The sequence below is a fragment of the Rhipicephalus microplus genome, chromosome 4, assembly GCF_043290135.1.
Source record: "Rhipicephalus microplus isolate Deutch F79 chromosome 4, USDA_Rmic, whole genome shotgun sequence".
NCBI lineage: Eukaryota > Metazoa > Arthropoda > Arachnida > Ixodida > Ixodidae > Rhipicephalus > Rhipicephalus microplus.
The window spans coordinates 46087210-46100828 of NC_134703.1; the positions used below are offsets into that span (position 1 = coordinate 46087210).

Here is a 13619-nt window from a genome sequence, read left to right on the forward strand (position 1 = left end):
CTTTGAAGAGTCTCACAGCGGTGTCACAGGTTTTGATACTGACTGCCATGAGATTTGTGACATCAAATGGCCTAATGAATATATTCAAGTGGGAAAGGTTATGTCCTTTTCGTCAGTTTTAGTAAAAAAAATTTGGCGTTTATTACATGGCTAGAGTCAAGAGCAGTAATAAAATGTTTGCGTCAGTGCGCAAGAACAAAGAGCACAGCTCAAAGTTCTGATTTGCACCTAAGATAGATATGGGATATTTAACAATGACTGACATTGTGATGACAGCTGCTATCGTCAAAAACTATCGATGCAGAAAAGTATGTACAATTCCGTTTATTGTTTGATGTTGAAGTATTCGCCTGTCATGGGCGCTCAAGACACTTTGACCATTTTGTTATATGCATCCCGCTGCTCCCAAGTGTTGCCCCGCTCCACCCACAGAGGCGGATGGAATAGAACAGACTTTAGCAATCTCAAACTACATCTTATTGCGACAACCAGTAGTCATAAAAACCAGTGCGTTTCGAAAGTTTGTGGCTTTTTTGGACCTGTATTATCATCAATCAAACATAGTTTTGCGTTTAAGTGCAACGATACAAAAAATGTAATTGTGAAAAGTGTCGCAATCTTCCCGACTCTCTCTTAAGCTTCTTTATCAACGGCTGCATTTACATCTTACGTTCTGCAAATGTTATGCATCTGCGAATATTGAAACAAATAAAAGAAATAATAAATTTGATTGATCTTGCAATTTTATCTGTTTGCGCGACATTTCTGTGACTTCTGTTCTTTTCAATATAGGCTCAGGGTATGAAACATCCTCAGCAGCCGATCGTAAGTGGCGAAATTGTTTATCTGTGGTAACAGCATAACTGCTTATATCTATAAAGCATATTGAGCGGTACGTTTATTGCAGTTCAAAAGCGCTGCCTGTACAGCACATATTTCATTTGAAATTGCCCCTGAAACGTTAAGCTGGGGCAAAACAGAGTTCTTTACTTAAAATATGCCAGTATCAGCCACAGAGTGAACTGTTCGCTTGCAGCTGCCACCTACTGACGTAAAGAATGCACAGAAAGTTCATCAGCAACGTCGACACCATAGGTGGCATGCGAAAACATGTGTGATGCGAGGCTTGGTATTGAAAGAAATTTGTACTACGATGCAGTTGAAGAGAACTCATGTTAGCTTCAGTTTAAGGAAAGCGTCCAAAAAAATACTTTTCAATATTCCTCCTGCTGTTAACTTTATTGAGTTCACGTCGACCGGTTGCTCTAATCTAAAAAAATTGCTGGTGGTAAATCACTCAACCAATTATTGATTTCAAATATGTAAAGGCAGATGCTTGTTGTACCCAACCTTAGTTATTAGAATTCTGAATTTTCATATACACTACTCCCAACATTTACCCCAAAAATCAAAGCACTAGCATGTTCTTGCACCCACTCTGTCGCAGTTGAGACCAAAACAAATCTTTTAAAAAGATGGTCATGTAGAATATTGAAGAAAAAGCAGTATTCTTTGAAATTGAACTATTTTGAATATGATATGCCAATGAATTGACAAAGTGTTTCTTTATACCATCGCTTCATATTTGTCTTACTCTTAGAAGTGTGGCATTGAAGTACAGAACACTTCATGGGGCGCATTTTCATGCTCCAAAACTGTATTTAACTTCGTGTTTTCATTGAAGACAATGGTAGAAATTTCCGTGGTCTTTGGTTTCCTTCCCAATTAGCTACATTATACCTAGAGCATACGAGTATAATGAACACATGTAAGCCCACTCCTTATGTAATGCCTGGCTTTCGAGGTAATAAAATAAAACTAAATGAAATATTGCTGTACGAAGTGTTCAAATTTTGTGAAAGGTCTTGCTGCCCTTTTCCAAAGCACAAATACGACGCCGGCTTCATTGATAGACCTCTTCTCGTGCCTACAATCTTCATAGCTTTTAAAGCGTCAGAAGCCCACTAATATAAAATAATATTATTTTAGCGATATGAATTATTCACGAAAAAAAGTATATACTATTTCACCTAAGACATGTAGGCGCCGCCTTCTTGGGCTGTTAACCTGATGTTGTCTTCTTTTTATGCATCGCAACATGCGTCAATAACGTCATAAAACGTCGTATGTGCGAACCAAACCGTTTTCATAGTTATGCGTTTAGTTGTTAGGTGTTAGACATACAACACATAAAGGTTAGCAGACCAATATGGCGGCACACACACCCATCCGTAAAACAGTCTATATACCAACATGTACATAGTAGAGATGGCCGTGTCGTAGTTCGGTATTATAAACATACAGCAGTGGCCATCATGTTCATCCCCTTCAGGGTATACGAAGGTTAATCACAGCACCCCTCCCCCCTCCCTTAGCCTCTATATTATGTCAATGTTAAGGCTGAATTATCTCCCCCTCCCACCCTCTTATGTGACTAGGGAAGGCAGCCGCCCCTTTGCCCTCTCCGTATGCATGATCATGTTCATGCTCTGTAATATATCTCAATCGGTAAAAAGGTCTCCTTGTAAGAGCATGCATGTGAGCTGACGCATTCTCTTGTTTCGTTTCAGAGCGAGACAGCTCGTAAGTTTTATATTTTATTGGCATAAACGTCTCGAGTTGCTTAATAGTACTGGTTTAAAATTCTTGCTGTCAATCTTAACAATTTTCATGCACATGGATCTATAGAACTTTTCCCTTACTAAACGTACAACCGGCCTGTATTTGTGCTGGTTAGAACTTAACTACTACTCTTCGTACAACTAAGTAAACATGAATGACGTCTACATAGACATATATGCTGTGCTTTTCGAAGGCTACTAAACGATCTAATGTAAGGGGTTTTAGAAGGTAGACCAAAACGTTTTCAAACATTTCCCTTCCCCTCCACCGGGGGGGGGGGAAGTCAGTGCTTGTTCGAGTCGTTTTCTTAACATTTGTTCCCGCTATATATATAAAAAAACGAGCTTTTGCGTTATTGATATAGATTCGCATTAAGGAATCTAAAATGTTCCTAACTGTGACCTTTCTACAATCCCATCATGGTTCTGGCTCGAAGAACACCAGAAACATTACTAGAATAGTTATCATTTTATCGCGTGCGGCTGATACTTTAATTTCGTTTTCCAGCAGTCGTCCAATAATAATGCTCGCATTGCTGGCCACGTTCGCCACCCTCGTGCTGGTTGTTTGCGTCGGAGTCGTGCTGGCCTTCAAGATGGGTGCGTGAACTTAGGAAATCATTTATGACCAACTGGTATATACCGCATAGCGTACGGTTTGATGGCAACGTTTTAAGAGGCCCTGCCACACTTTCCCCGGTAATCATCTGATGGCTCCATTAACAGAGGCTGTTGCCCCACGAACCACTGCTGCAAAGGTTTTTATAATTTTTTTTAGTACGAGGGAAGTTAGAGGGATTTATCAAATATTTTAAGCTCTATTTCGCCTATCGTACCGGCAGGCGATGTGAAGCTTGGCAGGGAAGGGGAAGGGGGCGTACTGAGGGGGCAAGACGTTTTGTGACATGCATCCGTTCGTCGGTGTGCATTGCGCCCTGGCGTAATTCTTTAGAGGCGAAGCTCTGCCAGACGTAGGCTTGTCTGCCATATATTTATCTGTCATAGCCAACTGCGAAGTGTTCACTAGGTAGCGGTCGCATCGCATGCATCGTTCGAGATGTTTCGATAGTCAGACAGACAGAAGGACGCACGCATGGCCACATGATGGCATTCCGCGCCTGTGTCGGTAACTATGGAGCGCGCGATGATGATTGGCCGTAAAAATTTGGTTTCGAGCAGATTTTGAGAATCGCATGTAAGTTCAGGGGCGTGTTCAGCGCTACAATATTTGAATCAAGTGTTCTTAAGAGCCTCGAATATACATACCAACTGGCAGTGGTTTGTGACCATGCGGATAATGGTTGCAGGGCTCTTGCATTAAGTTATTGAACGAGTCTTTTACATCATTTCTCAACATATTGTTTCTATCGATTCAATGTTTACCAATAGTTATTGCGCTCTGTTGCAGTAAATATACTAGCTTACAGTCACCATTTTCAAGAAGTGTGTGCTACACTAAGACGTCTTTAATTCTTTTCTATTTTCAGGGGACACTTACGGTCCTACTGACGGTAAGTATACAATTATTAGTTTCACGTGCAGCGGCCTAATATTCTGGAATAAAATAGACCGCAATTTACTTTCGGAACTTTTCCTAAATTTTTAATAGCAGAACGTGAGAGCGATTATCGGCCAATAAGAGTGTGTGAAATGCGTTTCTCCCTTTAGTATAGGAACTGTACACGCGATGGCGATTGGTTATTTTCAAACTTCACTTCTACAAGCCTTAGTGAAGTTGATTTTGAAGCATGGCGGACCTACAAGTGGGTAACAATAACTGAAAGCAGACATAAGCAAGAGCAATATGAATGTCCTTAACTAGGACTTATTGGGAACAGTTTTGGGAGCACAGATGTAGCAAACGAAAAAGTGACCAAATATGTCATGCGAGATATTTGCTGGAAACTTCTGCATAGTATACTGAATTGTGACTTTATTTACGGGTGAGGAGGAAGCATTTTCGGCTTTTCGGGCTTACAAGACAACGGGCTCAGGTAAATTTTGTGCATTTAATTTGTGTACGTTTAACAGCGCTTCTGCGGCCACTGCATCTGACAACTCGACAGTTTTTCGATTGAGCTTGAGTACTCATCGAGGGATACCTAGCCGAGGGATTTCTAGGAAACATCCGCCCCAGCCAACACGTCTTTTGCTCCTTGTATAGATCAGGCCCGTACTCACAAAAGTGTCTTACACTGGAAACCTTTGTGAGGTATTTCGGCCTGTCTCGATGAGGGACATATCATTTGCGAAGCCGGTTGACAAATGGAGATGCGTACTTACTAAAAAGGGGTTTGTGAATATTATGCCGCTTCTTCGCCACTGAGTGATGCACTACAACTATGCCTCATTTGATAGAAAGTTAAAAATGAAGGGAAACTTCTGGTGAGGCTTTTCGTGTATATTCGCATATAAGCAGCGATATTGTATAACTTTGGCTAGTACGTCGGCTAGGACACCACACATTGGACATGATGTTGATAAGAACGTCAGCCTGTACACATACAGAAATACCTAAGTGGAAGGAGAAGCACTTTCTGTCGCAGCTCAATTGGTAGAGCATAGAACGCGTATTTCAATATTTGTTGGTTGGGAGCTTACAAAGAGAAAGGGTGACTTTGCTTGCGTTGACTGATTTTAATTAACGTCTTTGTTACTAAGCTACAGTTAAAGACAATAATTAATGTCCGTAACGCTTATCCCGGCATTAATGTCTCTTGAAGTTGTTTGGTTGTGTTTGTGAAATGAACAAGCCCACAAAAAAAAAAAACTGCCCTTTCGTTCGTTGGCTCATTCTAGCTGGCATGTTAATTGAAGGCAATGCTAACGACATTTACCGCGCACCATCTGATTTTAATAAGCCACAACTTTTTTCAGCACCGGCTCCAGGAGGACGCGAAGAAAGTACCGTCGGCAAGGATAAGCCGGCGAGTGTCGCGATCGGACCGACTGACCCCTTGCCCCTGGAGACAACCGATATGCCGCCTATCCCGACATCAGAGCCTACACAGCAGTCGCAGGCTCCTACAGTACCAACGCCGCGTAAGTCGGGTGCACTTACCCGCATTATTATTCTGAGATTCGCAGTGACACCCTTGTAGCAGTTCAGATAGTATTGTGACGTTTCGGGATGCAGAGACAGGCGAAAGTATCTACGAAATGAAGTTGCAGGAGCACATTTGGTGACTAAAATGAAAACCGGATGAGGCTCTGAGGACGTATGTCCTACCGCATGTACTTTAAGGAGAAAGCCATGTATTCCTTGTCAAACGAAAAAAACTGACCTTCGGTGTCATTGAGATACGGCGAGTTCACATCGCGTGACCAGCGTTGGGGTCAGCAAGAATGACGCGAAAAACAACAAATTAAGAAAACGAAAAGTAATGTGGTTATCGAGTGAATGTGTGTGTAAAGCCGGCATACCGTGTCCCATGACATCAATGGAACATGAAATCAATAACGACACTAGGTGACTTTATGACGTCACATAATTTCAGAAACGTCTGACGTCGCAGATCCTCGTCGCTTGTTCAAAGGCGGGTGATAAGGAAGGCTGCGCAAAACAATGTAGTTTGTAAAAAACTGGTAGTGCCTCCGAACCTCAAGGCAGTGCAAAGTGAGGTCAGGCTCTGAAAACTCTCGAAAGTGAAGGCAGTGAAGGGGGATGAATACATTGAGTGAGAAGAGAAATGAAATAGCTTTGGGCGTCGATATGTCTTAGGCGATTGCATAAGGGACCCCATGACGTTTTGTCACGTAAGCTACACTGGCCAAGGTTGAGCAGTTTCGCGTGGCTTACAGTGAGCAGTTCTGCTCAAGTGCAAGGAGCAGTGACGTCACATGGCACACAGCTGGCACACCGAAGGCCTGGAAGCTCCAGGTGTCACTAGTGGGCTGGCGTTTGACACACGTGAGATCGATCGCTAGTCCGTCCATTCGTGGTTAGTCCATCCGTCCATCAATCCGTGGTCGTCCATTCGCGGTTCGTTCGCCATGAACCACTCACGCTCCGTCTATTCTGACATAGCCGAGCTAAGCCACTGAAAAATTTTTTGATCAATTATTCGACCTGTTTTTAAAGCACTAATTTAATCTCAACGCTAGCCCCGACGACAGAAGCACATTCAACATCAAAATCTTGCCCCACGTTTTTGCGCAGTAAAGGTGTGACCTAAGCACTTACAAGTCACATTTCCTTTTGTAGCGCCGACCACGACAACAAGACGGAGCGGCATGATGTTCTGCGTCGTTGGCGATGGTCTCGCATCCACGGAGCTCTTCAAGAATAATTTGTGCGACTACATTGTCTACCCGGACCTGGTGGCCGAATCAGGGCAATTCACTCCCCTGCTGGGAAGAGCCTCCTGGAGCATCTTTCAAGAGGTCAGTGGCACTGCACATGAATATCAGTCGTTCAGGAGCGAGAATTTTCGTAATCACCACAACAAGTGCAAATTCTGCAACGACATAACTGTCGCAATAAACGTTTTATGTTGGCCATAGAGGGGCGACACCTCAGGCTAGAACGAGTTTTATTATATGCTAAGTTACATTGCAAACAAAGTTCGTAGACACTAAACAAGTCCTAGGCGGCGACGCTTATAATTTAGTTATGGCCTTTGCATAGTTCTGCCATTTAAACGTCACTTCTAACCCTTGCTTCCATTTTTGCTGTGTGGCTCGACAACATGCTTCAGATATATGCACGCAGTTCCAGCTGCGTCCCAATTTTTGACAGCCGATTATATTACGTAATGTCTTCTGCATGGTAATATACTATGAACATAATTTCGTTGAATGTAGCGATACCAATAGAGATAAAAGCATAGTACTTTCACGCGTAATTAGAATGAATTGAACTGTGCCGTTCATGCGCAGGGCGCCAAGGCTAATCCCGATGTGGGGATCGGCTTGAGCTTCACATCCGTTGGAGTAGGGGAGGCAGGTAGCACGCTGGACTCCCTCCACAACTTGGCCTCCCCGCTTGCCAGTTTGGCGCATACGATGAACGTGACGGCAATGGGCGTCCTCAACTTTCCGCCCCATCTCGTCGCAAGTGCCACTTTACTGGCAGTGGCTTTCCAGGCACTATTACTTATATATCTTTTGTTACGATCTGACGTGGTGGTGCCCTTATAGTCACTTCAGCAAAATTCTTAGAACGACCTACTATGCAAACACTTTATCACGCGGAGCACCAGAAGCACCACAGTGGAGTCAGCGCAAGCTGAAGACATCGACTGATGGATATTAGATGTTTCAAAAGTTGTCGCAAAAGTTGAGAGTTGATGGTTTCTTTCCTTTCTTCAACCTATATTCCACCATTCATATTGGAACCATTCTCGCTTGCATAAATGCGTACAATGATGCATGCGTGCTTGCGTACATACATACATACATACATACATACATACATACATACATACATACATACATACATACATACATACATACATACATACATACATACATACATACATACATACATACATGCGTGTTTGTAATGTTACACGAAGTTTTAAACAGTGCAGGAATTAAAGGAACACTGCGTAACATGTCTAAATGTTCAAGGTCAGAGGAAAATCTCGTGTGTTTGCGCATACCAGGTAGACTTCATGAAATGTGAAGACCTCGGTACTCGAGCTGGTAAAACTAGAACGCCCATACTAGTTTGCGAGCGAAATGTTTGTTATATGACGACAAATCATGGTGGGCATCTACACAGTAATACTTTTACGAGATATGCACTGAACATCAGCTTCTATGTTGTCCTGAATATTAATGGGGCCTTCTCCTTGGATCCTGTACATATACATCTGTGTGAACCTTATAATGTGCACTTCTCAGCCAGCTCAGTGCGGGCTGTGTGATGAGGAGCACGATATCTCTGTCACAGGTTCTCGCCAGCGCGGTGTCGCTCCATGCTGGCAAGAAAGCTATGGTGTTCCTGGGCGTGTGGCTGCCTAAGGACGACGTCGCCCAGCGATTTGCGGCCGAAGTGTCCACCATTGCGTGAGCAACAGTTATGACTCATGACCATTGAGTGAACGCTTGTTTAGCTGTAAAAATACTGCAATGAAAAAAAATCATGATACCAATAGGAGTTGTTTAGTTTAGTGTTACTCAGTCAAGTTTTTTGCAAATGTAATTGACTTGGGGTGACAATATACTGGGTAATTTATGACAGTGATGCAACTGCAGTAGCTATTTTACGTTGATTAACGTGATGAATGTCCATAGTTAGCTGGTAATTTAGGAATGCTGCAATTAACAAAGTCACTTATACATTCGCAATTTAGTATGGCTAACATATGACTTTCACTTACCTTATTACGTAAAAATGTTGGACAAAACAGTAGGGAAAAATAACAAACACAAGTTAATCCTAGTGAAAAACTCAAACTGTGGGTACTAGACAGGCGCACAGAAAAGACGTGGAATTCGTACACAAAGCTTTGAATAACGTTGCTTGAACAACTTTTGTTAAAGCAATTTCAGATTTTTTTTCATTACTTTTCGAAATACGTTGTAATATAATTTTGTCATAAACTTTGTCACCAGCATAAACTTTCTCACTTCTGGTACTGCTAGCTTGTAGGCCCGTGTGCTCAGATTTGGGTGCACGTCAAAGAATGCCAGGTGGTCTGAATTTCCGGAGCCCTCCACTACGGCGTCTCTCATAATCAAATGGTGGTTTTGTACGTTAAACCACACATGTCAATCAATCAATCTGGTACTGCTAGTCCATCCAGTATGTATTGCTTCACTTACGTCTATGGTATGTTAGCCTCGACGAAACATCTGGGTGCAGCTTAACGAGCATGTATCTGCAGCAGTTGAGAACAAAATGTGCAGATCCACGGCACATGATATGCGAGCGACATGAGCATGGTCTGTGCTTTGGTTTACCTTACCTGTATCTGCAAACCAAACAGTTTTTCTTTGTTTCGACCTAAGTTCCTTGACCACGCATGGTTTTTCTCGTAACACTGGTTTGCAAATCTAGTGTAACACTGATTTATGATTAATATGTTGGGTTTAACGTCCCAAAACCACCATATGAATATGAAAGACACCGCAGTGGAGGATTTCGGAAATTTTGACCACCTGGGGTTCTTTAACGTGCGCCCACATCTGAGCACATGGGCCTACAGCATTTTCGCCTCCATCAAAAATGCAGCCGCCGCAGCCGGGATTGAATCGCGCGACCTGCGGGTCAGCAGCCGACTACCTCAGTCACTAGACCACCGCGGCGGGGCTAGTGTAACATGGTGTACCATGTTCTGCGCAATTTTCACCATTTTGTATTGTTTTGTCCCGTTCACTATCAGCGAGAAGAGTAGCAATTGTCACAATAAAAGCGACAATTTTTACTAATCAATTGTTCTGATCTATCAATGAAACATACAAAAAATCAATGGCAGATGATATTTTGCTGGCTCGGCTCATCCAGTTGTACCACGTATTCGCAGAATTTAGAAAGTGTCTATAATCTTTGGTACCCGCACGATTTAAGCAAAGTGTCAATGACGATAGCAATAACTTGTTGGTTTGAGTGAGTCTGTTCATCTTGCGCATAGCTTGAAGTGGTCTGAAAAAAAAAGAACGTAAGGAAATGCTGAAAACAAATTCAAAAGAACGGACACCCATTGAGACGAGCGCCTGGCACTCGTCCACGCATGCTAATTCTTAGTTTTCGTCCTTGTTTTTTTTTTTTAAATTATGATTCAACTTATCCTTAGTGGTTATTTTCTGTAAGCATGTATTACATCGTTTAAACGCTGAGTTTCTAACAACTTCTAATGCACATGTAAAGCCTTTCATATATCAAGGACGCTCCGTTTTGTGACTTCTCTCTAACGCGCTTATCTCTTGTACTGGGGGGACATTCGATTGAGCTAAACAATATGGTAATGCCGGCGCGCCGAGGCCTATCGCCAGCCGCCAGAGCCGACGACAGCTTACCATTCATCCACAGCAGTGGCCGAAAACGAAGATCGTTATGCCGTTACGGCCGTTTGTGCCAAAACGCTCTCGGACATCTGATAAGAGCGGCCGCTTCGGCATTGGGACTCTCCAATTCAATACAACGCCAAGGTTGGCCGGCAGCCTCGATAAGCTTCCATTACGCCAGTGCACCTTCTTTTATAGTTTTTGTACGAGCACTGATTGTCAACTGTCTAAATAGTATTCGAATGAAATACTTTGCAGATTGCCTAGTTAACGTTAATATTATGATGGCTAGGGAAAGAACGAAAAATGGGCATTTTGGTATTCGAACTTCTCTCTCACTCTCTCTCTCTCTCTCTGTGTGTGTGTGCATGTTTGTTTATGCAGCCTATACAGTGGGTTAAGTAAATTTTCGTGGTCGTAAAAGTTCCTTTCAATATCTAGGCCACATAGACACCCAAGGCCCCCGGTATGTATGTATGTATGTATGTATGTATGTATGTATGTATGTATGTATGTATGTATGTATGTATGTATGTATGTATGTATGTATGTATGTATGTATGTATGTATGTATGTATGTATGTATGTATGTATTGATTGATTTGTGGGGTTTAACGTCCCAAAACCATCATATAATTATGAGAGACGCCGTAGTGAAGGGCTCCGGAAATTTCGACCACCTGTGGTTTTTTAACGTGCTCCCAAATCTGAGCACACGGGCCTACAACATTTCCGCCTCCATCGGAAATACAGCCGCCGCAGCCGGGATTTGAACCAGCGACCTGCGGGTCAGCAGCCGAGTACCTTAGCCACTAGTCCACCGCGGCGGGGTTATGTATGTATGTATGTATGTATGTATGTATGTATGTATGTATGTATGTATGTATGTATGTATGTATGTATGTATGTATGTATGTATGTATGTATGTATGTATGTATGTATGTATGTATGTATGTATGTATGTATGTATGTATGTATGTATGTATGTATGTATGTATGTATGCATGTATGTATGTATGTATGTATGTATGTATGTATGTATGTATGTATGTATGTATGTATGTATGTATGTATGTATGTATGTGTGTGTGTGTGTGTGTATGTATGTATGTATGTATGTATGTATGTATGTATGTATGTATGTATGTATGTATGTATGTATGTAGTTGGTTATAGCATCTATCTAACCTGTCTTCTGCGTGTCTTCATTCGCAGCCACGTCAACACGATCATCATTCAGACCCACATATCGTTGCCGTTCGTCCTAGGGCACACGTTGTGCATATCTCGCCCTGTTAGTGTGGTGGCCGCTAACGACATCACCCCCAGCTTCGTGAGTTCTTTCATTTTTTTACGTTGAAGACGTGGAATGGATGTACAAGCAATAAATATTGAAGCCATGAAGGTTGCATATAAGAGGAAAACAACCTATAATTTGCATAAATCGCTATTGACCTCATTTTCCCATTTATGCGCATCTCAATAATCCCCATTGGACTGGTTTTATGCTTAAAAGACGTGGGAAAATATATTTTGAACTTTTATGCATACTTCATCTCCCTAGCGTTTTGATTAGCCTTTTGTGCGCGTTTAAGGAAACATCAATATTTCTTATGTGCAGACAGCGAAACGGATGTTGACAATATAAACAGTGTCGCAAAGAAATGCACAGTACTTATCAGGTAGCACATGAGTTCTAAGACTAGGTGATTGTGTATGCTTCAATTTAGTAAGTGATCATGCTACCAGGTATAGTTAACGAAAACATACGCGTCGTGATTGCTTCCCACTAATCGTGAGTGGGAAGAGTCCGAAAGGACTGTTCTTTAATGAAATTAGTAGATTAAAAAACGGTCGTATTGAAGCAAATTGCTATGCTTGTACTTTGATTTCTGTAGCGAACTTGGCGATGACGTTATGATAACCATGAAGTAAGGTCCCTTTTATTTGCTTGAAACTTGCAACAGCGTTTCACCTATACACTGTCCTCGCTTCAGAGCTTTTCTCTCGCCAGAATGTCAAGGTCACTTTGCTAAAATGAACTCAACAACCTAATGAAACTTCTCACGACTCAGCCACCCATTTTCTAGGCGGCTCGTTTAGTAATACGTGCAATGCATACCTAATTGCAAGAAATCCAGGTATACGAAAGCCAGTGCGTGTTACTCAACGAAAAAAATTGCCGGTGCTGAAATACTGACGGTGGATGGCTAAACAGACAATTGAGCTGAAATAGGTCATCTTAAAGTGGTACTGACACGAAAATTCGAAAATTCTCAGTTTTCGTCGTTCTTTTTGCGTAGACCATAGGAGTTCATAAAATGTCATGGTAAGCGTGAGATTTCTTGAATGAATATTTACAGTACGTTTTTAAAAGCCACTTTCGGTTCTTCAAGCACTCTGACGTCACAGCACGGCCCGACTGTCTCTTAATATGTTTTCTAGAAATAGCGTGACGCTTACATGACCACTCCATTCCTGGATACAATGGTGATGCAGAAGCGCTCACTGAATGTTTTTGGTGACGCGCAAATTCTGAATGTGTAAGGGCTTGATGTTATCATATATCGTCTCACCATACTGGTGCTCGTGCTCGAAGACACCAAAATTGACACTATAGCTTGTGGTCACGCTAGCGTTGAATCGTGTCAGTAAGTTTATCATGCGAAACTGGAAATCAAATACCTCATCAGCATTCACTAAGCGTGATAGCTTCGTGTGCTTCAAACTTGCACGGAGCTGTCTCAGTTTAGACGACATTTGTATGCCAGTAAACGCACTCTCAAAAAAATAATTGTTTGCACCTTATTACGCACCGTTCCTATTTTGACGAAGCCGGCAAACAGATAGCATGTCGCAACAGCCGCACTGAAGTAAAAAAATGACGCAAGTTATGTTACAGTCCGTGGAAGATGGCAGCTGAGCAGAAGGTCGTAAGCTCGTCGGCAGGGTATTGCGCTCAGATGAAAACGTTTTTTGCATAAATACTACAAGCTTGGTAGGCAATTTCATTTCTGGTAGACTCGAAAAAAAAAACATAAAGA

The 13619-nt window shown here is 42.2% G+C and overlaps 1 protein-coding gene across 6 annotated transcripts in view; it reads left to right on the top strand.

Annotated features, from left to right (window-relative positions):
* The window catches only part of LOC119171395 (uncharacterized), a 95106-nt gene that overhangs the window by 77920 nt on the left and 3567 nt on the right, over nt 1-13619 (top strand). For 2 of the 6 annotated variants that reach the window (XM_075892696.1, XM_075892694.1), the window contains 7 exons: nt 793-825; nt 3130-3221; nt 4109-4132; nt 5499-5663; nt 6826-7004; nt 8518-8633; nt 11791-11908. In XM_075892696.1, the coding sequence (XP_075748811.1) occupies nt 3146-3221; nt 4109-4132; nt 5499-5663; nt 6826-7004; nt 8518-8633; nt 11791-11908 (678 nt within the window). In that variant the 5' untranslated portion in view covers nt 793-825; nt 3130-3145. The remainder of the gene's footprint in view (nt 1-792; nt 826-3129; nt 3222-4108; nt 4133-5498; nt 5664-6825; nt 7005-8517; nt 8634-11790; nt 11909-13619) is intronic. The other 4 variants (XM_075892697.1, XM_075892695.1, XM_037422231.2 and 1 more) reach the window with 2 other exon arrangements.